The sequence below is a fragment of the Desarmillaria tabescens genome (assembly GCF_030435595.1).
Source record: "Desarmillaria tabescens strain CCBAS 213 chromosome Unknown EV420scaffold_11, whole genome shotgun sequence".
Lineage (NCBI taxonomy): Eukaryota > Fungi > Basidiomycota > Agaricomycetes > Agaricales > Physalacriaceae > Desarmillaria > Desarmillaria tabescens.
Genome location: NW_026848310.1, coordinates 1,045,881 through 1,060,833, shown reverse-complemented (window position 1 = coordinate 1,060,833; position 14,953 = coordinate 1,045,881). Strand labels below are relative to the sequence as shown.

The window sequence follows — 14,953 nt, the reverse complement described above, 5'->3', positions numbered from 1 at the left end:
GTAAGGCAGAAAAGTAACAGATGCTAATTCAGATGGAGCGATCGATCGACACGCGTTCTGTCTTCTCCACTGACTGACTGGTCATGCCTTTCTACAATCCCACCGCAGCAAACGCAAAACTTAACAAGACTCTCATCGTTGTCTGTACTCCCTTTATTACTCTGCAAAATCTTCTCACAGGTATATTCAGCCTATCGTATCCACTGCCAACGTCTCTCAGCTCGCTGCCGACCTTCTCATCGCTTCACTCTCTCTCCATTCCTTGGGGGCATTTGATCCTTCCTTTTTTATTCCCACAGTAGGTGGAAAGGACGATGGTGACGAGGGTATAAGCACTCCATTCGAATGTGAGTTCATTCATCTGTGTTGTCCAAGACATCAGAGCTAAATAGCTGAATTCCCAAGTATATGGCAGGGATGGTGTAGATCTGCTTGTCCTCCAGCAACGGTCTCCAACACTCAAAGTGAGTCCCCTCTCTTTCTGGTGTCGAAACCAGAACTCATCGAGACTAGTCACGAAAACAAGAGTTCGTCGACGCTTTGCTCAATTTCTTCAAGGAATCCGGAGTCTCGTCTGTTATTCTTCTCTCCGGCGTTGACCTTTCGAACAGGACTGATGCACAGATGATGTATGTACAGACTAGATGCCCCGACTTTCTAAACGTTAACGTTGAATAGGACACCAATCTATTATATCCAACCTCAAAACTCCCCTTCATTCTCATTTCACGATCTAAAGATACCAAAATATTCATCTCCTGTTCCGCAACGGCCACAGAGCGAGAATGACGAGCCGAACATTCCATTTATTCCAGGAGGTGGCTTGACGCGTCGGACTCTAGCATCTTTACCCCGTGAATGGACAATTCCAACAGTGGCATTACTTCACTTTGTCTGGGAAGGTGACAACAGAGCGGATGCACATATGCTAGCTGTCGTAACTGCAAAAGTCGTCGGGATAGAGTCTAATATCGGGGAATGGAAGCAACCCAGTAGCTGGAATCAAGGCCTATTTGGGACGCCGCATGACCAGACATTGTATGGATGAAGTTCAAGAATTTCTCGTACACGAGAGCATAAATTGTACCGTTGTACCCTTCAATCATCTTACACGAGTCAAAGATGTACAGTATATCGTATCATACCGTCTCTAGATGCCAGGAAGAATACCATATCTTCCAAAATCAGCGTTTTCCTGTTATACCCATCCGCGGCTGGCCCTTCCGCCCCCCTCGTTTTGATGCTTGGGAAAGAGTCAAATATGCATGCGGATCCAAAGCACCCTTTTTTACGTCCCCACCCGCTCTCTGTAATTCCAGTCAGTAACGCAAAATCTGCAGAGTGAAACTCCATACCTTCGCTTTAAATTCATGACCGAGTTTATCATCACTCTTCCGTTTGGATTTCTGAACTTTGGCGGAGATGTCGCCATCACCCATCTCGACGTCCTCATCGGCAGCACCATCCTCTCGTCTTCGTTTTTTGGTGTCCTTGTTGAACTTGACCCGGCCGTTGGCTCCTCGCTTGAAACCATCTACCGACGTAACACTCTCGCGATAGGCTTCACCAGCGATATCTATCTTTGTGTCGCCTGCCTCATCGTTGTCCGAGTCATCAATGATCATTTTTCCTGTATCGTCATCCGTCTTGAATTGTGAGGCTTCTTGCCCAGGCTTTCGACGGCGACTTGATTGTGCATCTGTTGGAAAAGGTCAGTATAGTAAGGTATGAGAAGTAGAAACACAGACTTGTCACCCGAGACGCCGTCCCTTGGAGTAGATCCATGGGCTCGTCGTTGTCCATCCGCAAACGTGATCCTTCGAATTTCCGTTGGTTCCGAGGGTTGGTTGGCTTCGACGGTTCTTGTTCATCATCACTATCCTCAAGCTCGCTTTCACTACCGTATAAGACATCTTCGAAAGCATCACCGGTTGTGGCTTTAACAGGAGCCTGACGAAGATATCAGCTAACGCAAACAACGTTGAATGATGAATCTACATACTTCGTTGTCACTCTCCTCTTTATTGGCTTTCTTGCGTTTGGCGCGCTCCTTCCGCTTCTTGATATTGATTATAACTTTTGCAGCTTCGTCTTCGCCAGCACATGAGTGTACTTCTTCCCAAGTGAATCTTCTCAGCATTCGCTCAAAAATATGGCGAACCTTGGCCTTGAAATGGTTCTTGTGATCATGCGACCAACCCAGCAGACCAGGAACAAGAACGTTCAGATGTGGCCGGATAATTTCAACGGGAAGCGAGTGGATAGCGAGTTTGACGAAGCCGAGAATTGATTTGACAATCTCTCGATTCGCAGAAGTGAGGAACACAAGGAGGGTGGTGAATATTTCGGTGTGCATTTGTGTCGAAATAGCATCTAGGAATTTGATTAGAAAATAAGGGCGACGTAGAAGAGCGCACACCTTTGAACTCGAACACCAGACGCGACAATGCAGTTACAGTTGCACTGATCATGTGAGGCGTTGCACCCGCAAGCCCGCCCGATATCATCATCATGAACTCTTCAATGCTCGCAGTGGCTAATAATCGTGTTAGGCGCTCTGCGTGAGACAAACCACAGAAAGCATACCATCTTCCTGTGAATCCTCGTCCATGCCATCAACCATGTTGCGTTTGACTACACCACCTTCACTCATCTTTCTACCCATAGCGATGATAAGATCGAATGCAGCGTTTCTGGCTTTATCAGAAGGTTCTTTTGTCCCAAGGACTGCTTCGGGTATCAAGGATGGAATGAGGTGCATAGCGGAGGGCGAGATTGAAGGTACTAAAGAAGCTAAAAGAGCGAATCGGTCCTGTTTATCGTCAGCTATTGTGAGAATGACCAAGATCGGATACGCCACACCTTCTTCGCAGCCGGAACAAGACCATCAGTGTACTCTCCTAATTGACGAATCACGGATTCGGTGTCTATCGAGATGTTGCTACATTCAACAAGTCTAGATAAGATTTTGTAGCCTCGTTTTTGCACTCCGTTGTCTTTCGAACACAAAACTTCTTCTGACAAACAAAGCGTGAACAGAGCATTAGCGTCGGCTGCAGAAAGGTGGGACAAAATCATGATTAGAAGATCTTGAGTAATTATGACCATGTTGCCGTCACTGGAGCCATTGGATGGTTGACGCAAATTTGTCTTGAACATTTCAAGGACTTTAGCATACGCATTGGCTATGTTCTGGTGTCTTTGAGATTAGGAAAGACGTAAAATTGAGGAAAACGACATACCGATTCTCCAGCAATGGAAACCCAAGAGGCAATGACGTCTCCAACAGAGCTGCGACTATCCCTGCCAATACTGCCAAAGACATTGAAGAAGACGGCAAGCCAACTCTCCGCTTGTGTTCGCAGAAATTCGATGTTACGGCTTGCCAACTCCGCAGTGATACGATTCGGGTTCACTGCACCTTCAGTCGACGCCGCGATAGCACGATTCGAATCCACCATGGTTCTCAATCCTTTCAAGACAGCGGGCCTAAGCTCTACTTGACTGTACAGGAGCTGCGAGAGAAGTTGCGAGAAGGCCTGTGTTAACGACTGTATTTTGGACATGTCAGTGATAGTTCCAGCAGCAGTCCAGGGAATTACCTGCTCCAAGTCTGGTGTACCGTGGCAGTACCCCGCAAATCCTGCCCACGTCTGCGCCACAAGTACATGCCAGACTTTGCTCTCAGACTGCCGCCCTTCCGTTTCGGCTTTCTGCTCTAAATCGAACATCCGTTCGCTGAGAGGAACGAAATAGTCCACGAAATGAGAGAGTGGCGATGGATGAGGCTGTGCCAATAAAGGTAGAAGATAAGCTCGCGGCTCATGACCTGCGTCTCTAGAAACACAGAACATGAGAATGCTTTCCGAACTAACATAAACGAGGACAACTAACCTATCTTTGGGTTCCAGGTTCAGAGGAAGGATGCTCAACAGCACTTGTGGTCCCAAAGCTCGTACTGCAGTACCCAATGTCGAATCAGCAGACTCTCGGTATTCGAAGCCTTTCTGCGTCCTGAGTTGGCCAATCCGTCTAATAAGAGGATCGCACAGCTCCTGCACCAGCGCCGGCGTGCTACCTTCAATAGAGTACAGATTTTCGATCAAGGAAGAGGTTAGAGCTAATAGGTCCGGAACCGCGCGATTATACGTCAACGACTCGAGCGCTTTGGAAATCTGGGAGATGGCCTTGGCAACGACGGCCTTTTCGCTGTCCGAGACAGCCGCTTGTATCATGGATAGGCTGAAACATCGTGAGAGGACTCCAAGTGCATGCGAGGATTCTTTTCTTATTGCAGGATCTGACGATTCTAAAAACACCCATATTGTCTTCCACGCCTTTCCGACTTCGGTAGAACATTCGCTTGGATTTGTTCGTCGATACACTAGCATCGCTTCTCCAATGAGATGGATCCAAGTGGAAGACAAAGATGCATCTGAACGTGAAGGTGGGAAAGAAAGGATTGCCTTGAGAATATCAGGGATTGAAGTGGTCGTATGTGAATGATCATCTTCCATATTCAAGGAACAAAGATCTGACAATACTGAATACGCAGCTTGAGAAAGAAATGAGTTTCCGAGCCGGGGTAAGGATAGAATTAAGGTGGATATCGGGGGCAAGGACTGGAAAAGTAATCTAGGTGAGATTGCCCTAATGAAAATATGTCTTACTTACGGACGGTGGAAGATATGAGAGAATTGGGCGTAGAAATGCCAATAGATGTATAGCCTGTTCTGCACCCGGGCTAGACTTCCCTTGCTTGGATCGAGAGAGTGGACCTTGATTGACGTCGACAAGGACTGCCGTGACCCATTCTGCAACACGGTCTGCGTAAGGGTGCTGCAGTAAGGGTGCGGGAGGCGACGCGAGGACATCCTTTACAAGGTCAGATGCCCTTTTACGAACTTTAGGGCGAGGGTCAAGACAAAGTTGCAATATAGACGCAAATGCTTGACGAACATCCCTTAGCTCGAGCTGAGAGCGATCAAGGGACGTAAATATTGCATGATATAGCGACAATTGAGATCGAAGAGGTGGTGCATGAATGAGGAGGGAGGGAAATAATGGTGCAGTTAAGGATAAAACAGTTGGTAGGTTGGATCGAAGCACCGGTTGCGACACAAATGGGGCAATTGTTGCTAGTAGATATAGCAGAGCTGGAAGAATATCCCCCTCGCCCATTTCAACATTTTGTTTTTGAATGTTCCCATCCAGCGTTGTCAAAAGTAGGGCGAAGTACGCTGTTGGTGTCCGTTCTGTCTTCTGCTCCTCGATAGTGGATTCCAGTGCAAGTAAGAGAGTGGCGGGTGTCTTCTGGTGGGGAAGTGATGATAACGTGTGTGGTCGTATTTTCTCAAGTGCCCGTTGCATCTTGGAAGAAGAAATGAGTTGCAGCTTGAGGAATGACGCACGAGGGGCGTGCAACAGCAAAAAAAATGTCACACCAAGTGTGACGTCCTGCCGGTCCGGGATCTCCGCCCTCTCGCGAGTCGAGAATAATTGAGAATAAGTAACGATATGTGGATGCTTTCCTTTAGGTATTCTCATTGCTATAACACACTTGTCATTTATCTTAATCTGTGAAGGATATTGTTTGCAAGGCCATTATCGCCCCTTATTCGTGGTTCGGACCTTTCGGCCGACAGGTGGGCTGGAGACTGCACCAATGTGGACCCACAACGATGAATAATCTCACGTCATCGACTGCCATTCGGTGGTTTGAATTTTCATTCCGATTAGCCAGCACCTGCGATCAACTATGCGTGATGAACCAGTCACTCCTTGGGCATACACACTGATCAGGTACCGTATGCTGGCAAATACAAGGTCAGGTACTTATCATACTCCAGGTTTCTTTTCCGATTTGTGCTCAAAATATTTTACGGGACAATTGTCATCGAGAATACGAACTACATTCCTAGAACTGGAAAGCCATGGTAAGGCGAGAATCGAGATCACTAGCAGAGACTATTGATTGATTTGGTTCAGCATTGTCTGCGCCAATCACAGCAACTCACTTACCGATGCACTGTAAGCTTTCCAACCTCTCTGGAGCCGAACCGTCTTTCAATTTGTTTAGGCTACTGGTGACATCCATCCATCCAAGCGTGCAAAGCTTTATTACAGCGTCAGCGCTTCATGTCATTAATGTCAGTTCATAGGTTCGCAATATGCTGCGGCTCACGGCCAAGTCCACCCAATTTGGCCGTCGCACCTTCACCAGCTGGCTCATCGAAGCTGCCGGTACAGTTCCCATCAAAAGACGAAAGGATTTTCCTGAGGGCGACACAGACAATACTCAAGCCATGCTGAAACTGGTGGAGGTGAATCGCACCTCCCTTTCTCTCAAACATCAGAAATAACCGTACATCATAGGCATTAGAAGCTGGCGACGCAGTTTGCTTGTTTCCTGAGGGTATGAGTAGGTGAGATCGTCGTTTTCAAACGTTGACGTTGTTCGATCGAGAGCACAGATATCACCCGAGCATCGCCCCGCTCAAGACTGGAGGTACGAAACTAGTTACGTATAACACGCACCCAATTGACATATTTCATTACAAGTTGCGCGTTTAGTATCGACCGTACTCACCAAACATCGCGACCAGCCTGATTTTGAAGTCTACGTGTTGAACTGCTCTATCACGTACATGTTCGTCCACAGACTTGACGATTCTGGATTTTCTTCTCTGACTTGCCTACAGGCACCGCCAACATTTCCGTTCCGATGTTCTGGTGACGTTTCATCCTGCAATGAAGTTCAGTCCCAAGGTTAGCTCAGCGTTCCATTCTCACCACAGAGGTAGTCTGAACTCCCAACAGGACAGTCCAGAGCTTTTAGAACCTGTCGACTACACTCATATCCGTTCTGTGACCTCGAATATACATCGCCAAATCAGCTCTGGAACTTTTGACTCCCCGTCTTGGAACCTTATCAGGACAAGCAAACTTGCTGCCCGAATTTACGCCCCCCTTGGTACTCACATGAGCCTCGGTGATCATGTTCGCGTAGCGCGGACTTTTTTGGAAACGTTCAAGTCTGCAGATTCCGGAGCGACCGAAGGCAGTGCAGATCAGGAACAAGACAATGTGGAACTTCTGCAGCTTCTCAATGACTTGAAGGTGAGGCAACCTTTTACTCTGACAGTCAGCGTTGACTTCCAATTCTCTATGTTCTAGTCGTATCAGGACAGATTGTCTCATTGGGGCATCAAAGATGATCGTATTAAACGACCGCTTCCCCGGCATATCATCTTGTATCGTATGATAATACGATTTTCCTGGGCCTTGCTACTCCTTTCATTGTCCTTTCCCGGCCTGCTCCTGTGGACTCCGATCTTCTTAACTACATTTTACGCCGTCCACGAGTTCAAAAAAACCGGCCCAATCTTCGACACTTGGGACGAGATTGCGCAGTATAAGCTAGTATACGGATTAATTTCCGGGCTTCTGGTTTGGCTGTCTGTTGTCTTGATGACGCTTCCTATAGCGATTTTCTCGTTCTTTGCGGTTCCAGGCTTGATGTGGATATCATTGCGATGGCTGGAAGATTCCATATCGTCATTCCGTGCTTTTGCTGCTCTGTTTCGTTTGCTTTGGGTAGGAAAGCCAACCTTGTTGGCGATGAAGGAGATCAGCACGCAATTGCACGGAAGGGTCATGTCCTTAGCAATTTCTCTTGAATTACCGCCAAACCCCGAAACATACTTCGCCAAAACAGGCGGCAAGGAAAAAGGGAGCGTTGGAAGCTCTTGGGATAGCGGGAGGCGGTATTTCTCAATCAGAAGAAGAAGAAAGAGGGACTGGAATGAGACTTTACGACTTTATGATAAGGTGGATTATCCAGACGAAGGGATATAAGCCACTCTATAGATTTTGATCGATTTAGCTCAGACGTACTGCTTTCTTTAGTGTCGACTTTTTGTATTTAATATTGTCACGGCGCGCTATATGGAATTTCGCCGGCAACTTGATTCCCACCGGTGCACGTGTGCAGAAAATTATTGAGCCATCAAAAAATTGCTTCTCTTCACTCGAGCCTGCATTGTCGAGGCGCACTCGTTAGCCCGACCCATCAAATTGACGGGTCCTTAGACTTGTACGACCACTCCTCTAATACCCTCATCATATTGTATTCTGTCAACGATCTCTCTGTAATTTTCACGACATATACTCGCTCTACCACGTCAATCACCCCATGTCTCCTGTAGCGATGCCAGCGTCTCTCGAGAATCCATTTACTCCTCTTATAGACAACCTCCGTTCTGCACCCACTGCACCAGGTTTGTCGTGATAGCAGCTGTATTCTCTAATTCATCCTCAATATCTCTTAGATGCCAAGGGTGCTGCTGATAGAATAGCTCGGGAGGTCGCAAAACATGGTCTACAGTCTCTAGAGTAAGCTTTTATAACATCGTCTCTGTAGTTACCCTTATCCTTCTTGATCTTTACCATCAGAGACCACCACGTCCTACAAACTCTAAATGGTTTCGCTACCAATAAAAAATCGGGCTATGAACGAGAATCTGCAGCAATTGCCTTCCAATCTTTAGCAACTGTCCTTGGTGCAGGAGTCACACCTCTCCTTATCCCATCTCTTCCGATTATATTCGATCTTTACATGGATAAAGGCGACGTTGTTCGATCCGCCGCCGCCTCTGCCGTCAAGACACTCTTAAAGCTATTTCCACCAGAAGCTGTACCGCAGTTGTACGGGGTATTGACCGCCATCTTAGAAAATGGCAAGTGGAGGACAAAGGTTGGAGCTCTGGATGCACTGCGATCATTCGTTGCTTCGGCGCGGGATGCTGTAGCTGCTGAGTTGGGAACCGTATTGCCAAAGGTCGAAAATGCTATGCATGACACAAAGCAGGAGGCACGTCGATTTCAAAGGCTACCCTTTGGTTTGATAATGACGATATTATAGGTGTCTTCCGCCGCAATTAAATGTGCCACAGCTTTGTGCACAACTCTGGCAAATCCAGATCTCGCTCCCCACATTCCCGTCCTTGTCAAGTGTATGTCAACCCCCGATTCAGTACCAGCATGCATCAAAGCTCTGTCGTCAACCACGTTTGTCGCCGAAGTGACAGCACCAGCTTTAGCTGTGTTGGTCCCTCTCTTGATCCGGGCCTTGAACGACCGAAGTATGGAGGTTCAACGACGTACCGTTGTCGTTATTGAAAATTTGGTGAAACTCGTTCGAGACCCACAAGTTGCTGCGCTGTATCTCAGTCCCCTTGTGGAGGGAACTGAGAAGATCGCCAAAGGAGCAGCGTTTCCTGAGGTACGTCTGGTTCAGCGGAGCCCGTCTACATTAGAACTTATCAATGTCAGGTTCGCGCTTTTGGCGAAGCTGCGCTACAAACGCTGCTTAAGTCCGGAGCTTCTGCCGAAGGACCTCCGTCTCATCACCGCGATATTGAAGGAGAGACGGCCACGGCCCTTGCAGCTCTACTTAGCCTTCTACCCGAAGAACTTCGAAGCTCGTCCTCTGCTCCCAACGGACCTTTTGTCCCCAATTCGACGCTTTTGGGCCACTCTCTCAACTTCGTTGCATCACTGGTGGCCGGCTTGGTTTACGATCGCCGATTCAAGGACAAGGCCGCCTGGAATCGTTGTATCGGCGTGTATATGACTCCGTGGCTGAATATGGAGAAGGCCTCCGCCTTCGCCGATGCTGTGTCGGAACATTTCTATGCCATAGAGAAGGTTAGTCTATGAAATGCGTCTATTCTTGTTAACTCACATATCATACATCAGTCCAAATATGCTGTAGTTCAGACTGGAGACGAAGAAGGCGAAGTCTTATGTGACACCCTTTTCTCTCTCGCGTATGGTGCTTTACTGTTGCTTTCTCATACCACCCTCCGTCTTGTCAGGGGAAGACGTTATGGTATTCTCGGGACCAACGGGTCTGGAAAATCAACCCTCATGAGGCAGCTTCGGGACGGTAAAGTCGAGAACTTCCCTCCGCAGGACCAGCTCCGCTGTGTCATGGTTGAACACTCTTTACAAGGAGAGGACGGTTCGTTGTCTGTGCTTGATTTTATTGCGGCAGGTTTGGCCTTTTTTCTTGTTTATATGGACTTGATTCTGACATCGTGTTGAAGACAAAGCATTGGCGGATATTCCTCGGTCCAAAATACGGGATCAGTTATTAGAAGTGGGTTTTGACGATGCCAGACAATCTGACACCGTGGGCGGACTCTCGGGAGGGTGGAAAATGAAGCTCGAACTTGCAAGGGCGATGCTATATAATGCTGACTTATTGCTGTTGGATGAGGTGACTACTTCAGCTATCAAACTTTCTCAAACTGTCCTGATATCCTCTTCCTCAGCCTACTAATCATGTTGGTGCCTATTATTCTGTGTGTCCCCTTGATTTACTCTTTATCAGTTGGATCGTGCCTCTGTTCTATGGCTGGAGAAATACCTTATAGCACACGACAAGGTCACTTGTCTAATTGTCAGTCATGATTCTGGGTATGTACTTCCGTTTTCCAGATCATCGACGTCTTTTGAAAAGACTTCTACAGTTTTCTGGATAATGTGACCACAGATATCATACACTACGAAAGCAAGAAGGTACGCCTGTAATTGGTGGGCCTTATGAATTGTACTTACTGCATTCTTAGCTTGTTTATTACCCTGGAAACCTCTCAACATTTGTCGAGCAACATCCCGAAGCCAAGTCTTATTACACTCTAGCAGCCACTTCTGTCAAATTCTCCTTCCCGCCACCTGGTTCTTTGATGGGTGTACGGAGCAATACTCGAGCGATATTGAAGATGGTCAACTGCACATTTACATATCCAGGACGTAGCTCTCCCAGTCTCTACAACGTAAGCTGTGCGCTCTCCTTATCAAGGTTAGTGTGTTTTCTTGCTGCTGCTCACTCTACCTTACTGCCATATAGTCGTGTTGGTATCGTCGGTCCTAACGGTGCTGGGAAGTCGACGTTAATCAAACTCTTAACGGTCTGGTCTATTCACTCAAATATGAATTTCATGAAGTCTGACAGCTGGTCCAGGGCGAGACTGTACCTCAAGAAGGAACTGTGTACAAACACCCGGCTCTTCGGGTTGGTTATGTGTCACAACATGCAACCCACCACATAGGTGATCATGATCGTGGCTGTGGCATCATTGTAAGGCTTTCTAACCACAATGCAGAACGTCACCTGGAAAAAACTCCGATCGGCTACATTCAATGGCGCTTCCAAGATGGGCATGACCGTATGGCCGATTCTTTACCTTTCTTTCATGACCTGATGTGTTTCAGGTGAACTATTGGAGAAAACCACTCGAGTCCTGACCGATGAAGAAAAACGAGTCTTTGACACAGAGTGGGTTGGAAAGGATGGATCTAAGCGCAAACTAGAGGTATGTTGTTCACTTCCCGTATCTGAGTGGCGTGATTCTCACTCCTTCATGGACAGCTTATCATGGGTCGACAAAAGCTGAAGAAGTCTTTCCAGTATGAAATTAAGTGGCGTGGTTTGGATCACAGATTTAATACCTGGGTTCCGCGTGACGACTTGATCAACAAAGGCTTTACTAAACTTATTCAACAATTCGACGACCTAGAGTCTTCACGAGAAGGTGCTGGTACTCGTGATACTGCCGCGCATCTGGTACGCAAGCACTTGGAAGATATCGGATTGGATGGGGACATTGCCCAATATAATGAGATCTCTGGTCTATCTGGAGGTAAGGCGTTTGGTTTCTAGTAGCAACATGCTGCAAGTTGCTTACCGATGATCAGGGCAAAAGATTAAATTAGTGATCGCAGCATGCCTCTGGAATAACCCACAGGTATGTGCAGATACTTACTTTTTGGTACAGCCTTTTGATATGCTGCACATCAGATATGTATCTTGGACGAACCGAGTAATTTCTTGGATCGTGAAGCGCTAGGTGGGCTGGCTGTAGCGATTAGAGATTGGGCGGGTGCTGTAGTAAGTGCGGAGTTTTTGTTGCTGTATCGTAACCTGAACTATTACAGGTTATCATTTCTCATAACCACGAGTTCGTCTCCGCCCTTTGTCAGTTCATTTCGTGCTAGATATCATCGAAACACGCTGATTCCCTGATGACAGGCCCAGAAATATGGAACGTCGATGCCGGTCGTATGACTCAGCAGGGAAAAGCTGCTATTGTTGAAGATGCTTTCCTCGATAAGAAAGGAAGTGGAACTAGCACACCGGTCAGGTCCAGACATCAAACTCCGGCTGCTTCTGCTGCTGGAACACCCGCCGGGAGCGGCGCTGAGGATGCAGGTAGCGGAAAAGCAACGCCAGTCAAGAAGAAGAAGAAATTGACTCGTAACCAAGTTAAAGCTCAGGAAGAGCGAAGGAGACTTCGAAAATTGCATTGGCTGACGCATGGTGGACCGAAGCCGGAGGACACTGATAGCGACGCATAATATTTACTGGTTCCTATTATAGATATTTCGAATCCCATAGTACTCTTATAGATGATCATCTTACATGACCGTGGACGTGGACGCGAGCGAGTCCAGAGGCCTATCGATGTCTATTAATCCTCGGATCTCATTGTCCACGAAGTTTGTGTGACACAGGTTACTGTTGCAGGGCAGCTGTTGCACCACCACTCACGCCGGCTGACAAATCAGGGCCGAGGTGTGCAGTGGTTCGCCAACTTTCCCGCCTCACAACTTGTGGTTAGTGGGTATCTCTAAACTGATATAAGAAATGGCAACCATATTTACGGAGTTAATTTTTTCAGTGTCTTACTTTTCTTTTTCTTTTTTTTGAAAACAAATTTGGAGCAAATCAGTACATCTTTGAGAATCGAGATTCGTAGCAGATGGATCAGATCTCCATCTGTCGCTCTGTTTAAAGTGGAAGTTGCCGCCGCGGACTCAAAGAGGTTGGAAACCCTAGTAGTAATGGACAGGCGGGTGTGTGTAGTGCTCCAGCACTCGATCATTCAATGATATCTTAGGTACATATATAAGGTAAAATAAGGTGGTCCTATCGAGAAAGAAGTCATTGGGCGATGACATCCTGTCGGTGGAATATTAATGAATAGGTAATTATTAAAAACCGGATTCATAGATTAGGATTGCGGCGAGAAGATAGACTTGGGTGCCAAGGGAGCGGATGTAACAATATTATGGGCCCGGGGAGAAGAAATATGACGTCTTGAAAAAGAAAGCTGAGGATAATTATGACTACTCAATAACCACGCGGCCACATTTGCCTCTGATCAGCGACTGCGGTCTCTTGGCTTCGAGCACGACGATGAGACGACGTGAGTGAAGAGGAGCCATGGGCGTCCGGTGGAGGAGAACGAGACATATACGACGTGCCCGACATGGATGCGTTGCCTTCGTAGCCACCAGTGGACAGATGTGCCATGTCATCAACTAGGGGATCGCCCTGAGACGCCATAGAAAAAGACTGGTGGGTACTTGATGATGACTGCCTGGTTTGCCTCATCGACTGTCTTTTATTTTGGAACCTGTAAAATTCAAGGGCTGGTAAGTCAAAGGGCGATGATCGTAGCCAAAATAACACGAGTACCAAATCTGGACGCTTCTCGCAGACATATCCAATAATTTAGCCAACGCAAGGCGCTCTTCCGTTGACGGGAAAGCAGTGCGGGCGTAGGTCTCGTTGAGAATTTTGAGTTGTGCGGCATCAGCACGTTTTCGTTTTTTCTTGATGGTTGGCGAGTCATCAGCGGAGGTAGGAGATACCGGTGGCGGAGTGTATGAGGACGGTGGAACATGAGATAAATTTCGCCCATAGGGAGAGGACGAGCGCATGTCAGTCATGGCTGTATGAGAATGAGAACTCATCGGAATGTTAGATGAATCAGCCATCGACATGGCGTATCCGTAGGAGCCGGATGCATTCGTCGGATAACCGTTGTAGGCAGCCGGATAGGATGCTGTCGGTGACCGAATATGACTGCCACCGTGCATCGTCGAAGACGCTGAGGGATAGCCATGTGGAGAAGTATTAAGGGGGGGTAATTTCCTGGAATCGACTGCTGTATCTGGGATCATGGGAGAAGTCCGAGATGAATACACCGGATATGTATGTTGAGCACCGTATCGATTATCTTGGGTTTCATAATAGTCAAATGAAGACGCTGAGTGTTCGTTTTTAGTACAAGCTCTAGAAAGAATTCAAAGACTCACCTCCACTATTTGGTTGCCACTGGCTCGAGTACTGGGAGGTATAATCGTATCTTCCTGGAGAAGAACGTTGTTGAGGATACTGGTTAGAATACGCCACGGGAACTAATCAAAATCAGACAATAAATTTCTGTTGAAGATTTGAACACTCATAGACACAGACCTGGAAAACGTGAGGTTGGAAATGCAGAAGAAAGAGGAGGTAGCACAGTTCGCCCACCCTGACCCGTCTGGAAAAAGCCGCCGCCTTGAGAGTCTCCCACAGGGGGACTCCTTGACCTGCCATAATAACGATCCTCTTTGGGATTCGACATAAGTAGATAATATGAAGGATAGTTTAGAAGAAGAGAAAGTCGGCGATATTACTGTGGCAAAAAGCGAGGATGACCCCGAGTTATATACGAAAAAACACGCGTGTCTACGCAGGCCGCTGTGAGCGACCAGAGGCGATGCGAGAATGTAAATAAATCAGGAACCAGACAACGAGGGAGACATGTACAAGAAAGGCCAATTACACGAGGCGAGGCGTAGTTGGGCTAGGGGAAAGAACACGCGCTGGAAGGTGCAGATCCAGGTCCAGTGTGTGTAAAGAAACAAGTGGTTTCAACGACGTTGAGGGCGAGAGGTATGGAACAAAGTACTCTCACAGCTTATTGTAGAAGGCGCAGTTGGACGATCAAGGTTCGGAGGGGATAATGGAACGGAGCTCTAAAAAATAATAGGCCGTAGACAAGCTGTGGGCAGGTATACCTAGTAACACCGAAAGAACACGCCCCGGCAGCACGAA

The 14,953-nt window shown here is 47.4% G+C and overlaps 5 protein-coding genes across 5 annotated transcripts; 3 read left to right on the top strand and 2 right to left on the bottom strand.

The window, feature by feature from the left end:
• Positions 1 to 83: 83 nt before the first annotated feature.
• On the top strand, positions 84 to 1,048 carry EV420DRAFT_1640791 (PAC2 family-domain-containing protein; the record flags this gene model as incomplete). The annotated part of the gene is made up of 5 exons (XM_060477144.1): positions 84 to 140; positions 191 to 347; positions 406 to 464; positions 514 to 629; positions 679 to 1,048. 5 exons carry the CDS (start codon positions 84 to 86, stop codon positions 1,046 to 1,048), a joined length of 759 nt encoding a protein of 252 aa, XP_060333203.1.
• On the bottom strand, positions 996 to 5,419 carry EV420DRAFT_192845 (armadillo-type protein). Its single transcript, XM_060481150.1, has 11 exons — positions 4,675 to 5,419; positions 3,895 to 4,622; positions 3,603 to 3,837; positions 3,243 to 3,551; positions 2,863 to 3,192; positions 2,587 to 2,812; positions 2,420 to 2,536; positions 2,003 to 2,373; positions 1,749 to 1,950; positions 1,356 to 1,699; positions 996 to 1,307 (listed from the first exon to the last, which is right to left on the bottom strand). The coding sequence occupies exons 1-11, from the start codon at positions 5,368 to 5,370 to the stop codon at positions 1,185 to 1,187; spliced, it is 3,681 nt and encodes a 1,226-aa protein (XP_060333202.1). The 5' UTR covers positions 5,371 to 5,419; the 3' UTR covers positions 996 to 1,184.
• Positions 5,420 to 5,732: 313 nt separating this feature from the next.
• On the top strand, positions 5,733 to 7,981 carry EV420DRAFT_1531440 (uncharacterized protein). Its single transcript, XM_060472661.1, has 11 exons — positions 5,733 to 5,802; positions 5,850 to 5,936; positions 5,989 to 6,030; positions 6,080 to 6,107; positions 6,162 to 6,323; positions 6,376 to 6,425; positions 6,474 to 6,508; positions 6,562 to 6,649; positions 6,702 to 6,768; positions 6,820 to 7,119; positions 7,177 to 7,981. The coding sequence occupies exons 1-11, from the start codon at positions 5,759 to 5,761 to the stop codon at positions 7,855 to 7,857; spliced, it is 1,584 nt and encodes a 527-aa protein (XP_060333201.1). The 5' UTR covers positions 5,733 to 5,758; the 3' UTR covers positions 7,858 to 7,981.
• A 47-nt stretch (positions 7,982 to 8,028) lies between these two features.
• EV420DRAFT_1531427 (P-loop containing nucleoside triphosphate hydrolase protein) lies at positions 8,029 to 12,902 on the top strand. The gene is made up of 20 exons (XM_060472660.1): positions 8,029 to 8,279; positions 8,331 to 8,394; positions 8,455 to 8,872; positions 8,924 to 9,283; positions 9,334 to 9,708; positions 9,760 to 10,057; positions 10,110 to 10,282; positions 10,338 to 10,349; positions 10,397 to 10,482; positions 10,536 to 10,584; positions 10,635 to 10,867; positions 10,916 to 10,976; positions 11,030 to 11,117; positions 11,172 to 11,234; positions 11,281 to 11,381; positions 11,438 to 11,708; positions 11,764 to 11,813; positions 11,867 to 11,956; positions 12,004 to 12,043; positions 12,098 to 12,902. The coding sequence occupies exons 1-20, from the start codon at positions 8,195 to 8,197 to the stop codon at positions 12,421 to 12,423; spliced, it is 3,243 nt and encodes a 1,080-aa protein (XP_060333200.1). The 5' UTR covers positions 8,029 to 8,194; the 3' UTR covers positions 12,424 to 12,902.
• EV420DRAFT_1762589 (uncharacterized protein) lies at positions 12,903 to 14,552 on the bottom strand. Its single transcript, XM_060480705.1, has 4 exons — positions 14,330 to 14,552; positions 14,170 to 14,271; positions 13,547 to 14,120; positions 12,903 to 13,484 (listed from the first exon to the last, which is right to left on the bottom strand). Exons 1-4 carry the CDS (start codon positions 14,478 to 14,480, stop codon positions 13,199 to 13,201), a joined length of 1,113 nt encoding a protein of 370 aa, XP_060333199.1. The 5' UTR covers positions 14,481 to 14,552; the 3' UTR covers positions 12,903 to 13,198.
• Positions 14,553 to 14,953: the final 401 nt, after the last annotated feature.

Coding starts and splice junctions, on each gene's coding strand:
- EV420DRAFT_1762589 (XM_060480705.1), bottom strand. CDS start 14,480: ATGTCGAATCCCAAAGAGGATCGTTATTATGGCAGGTCAAGGAGTCCC. Junction 14,272..14,329: donor TCCAACCTCACGTTTTCCAG/GTCTGTGTCTAT, acceptor GATTTTGATTAG/TTCCCGTGGCGTATTCTAAC. Junction 13,485..13,546: donor GCGAGAAGCGTCCAGATTTG/GTACTCGTGTTA, acceptor TGAATTTTACAG/GTTCCAAAATAAAAGACAGT.
- EV420DRAFT_1531427 (XM_060472660.1), top strand. CDS start 8,195: ATGTCTCCTGTAGCGATGCCAGCGTCTCTCGAGAATCCATTTACTCCT. Junction 8,280..8,330: donor TTCTGCACCCACTGCACCAG/GTTTGTCGTGAT, acceptor AATATCTCTTAG/ATGCCAAGGGTGCTGCTGAT. Junction 11,709..11,763: donor GATCTCTGGTCTATCTGGAG/GTAAGGCGTTTG, acceptor ACCGATGATCAG/GGCAAAAGATTAAATTAGTG.
- EV420DRAFT_1531440 (XM_060472661.1), top strand. CDS start 5,759: ATGCGTGATGAACCAGTCACTCCTTGGGCATACACACTGATCAG. Junction 6,426..6,473: donor TTTCCTGAGGGTATGAGTAG/GTGAGATCGTCG, acceptor TCGAGAGCACAG/ATATCACCCGAGCATCGCCC. Junction 6,650..6,701: donor AACTGCTCTATCACGTACAT/GTTCGTCCACAG, acceptor ACTTGCCTACAG/GCACCGCCAACATTTCCGTT.
- EV420DRAFT_192845 (XM_060481150.1), bottom strand. CDS start 5,370: ATGCAACGGGCACTTGAGAAAATACGACCACACACGTTATCATCACTT. Junction 4,623..4,674: donor TCTCATATCTTCCACCGTCC/GTAAGTAAGACA, acceptor TTACTTTTCCAG/TCCTTGCCCCCGATATCCAC. Junction 2,537..2,586: donor CGAGGATTCACAGGAAGATG/GTATGCTTTCTG, acceptor CACGATTATTAG/CCACTGCGAGCATTGAAGAG.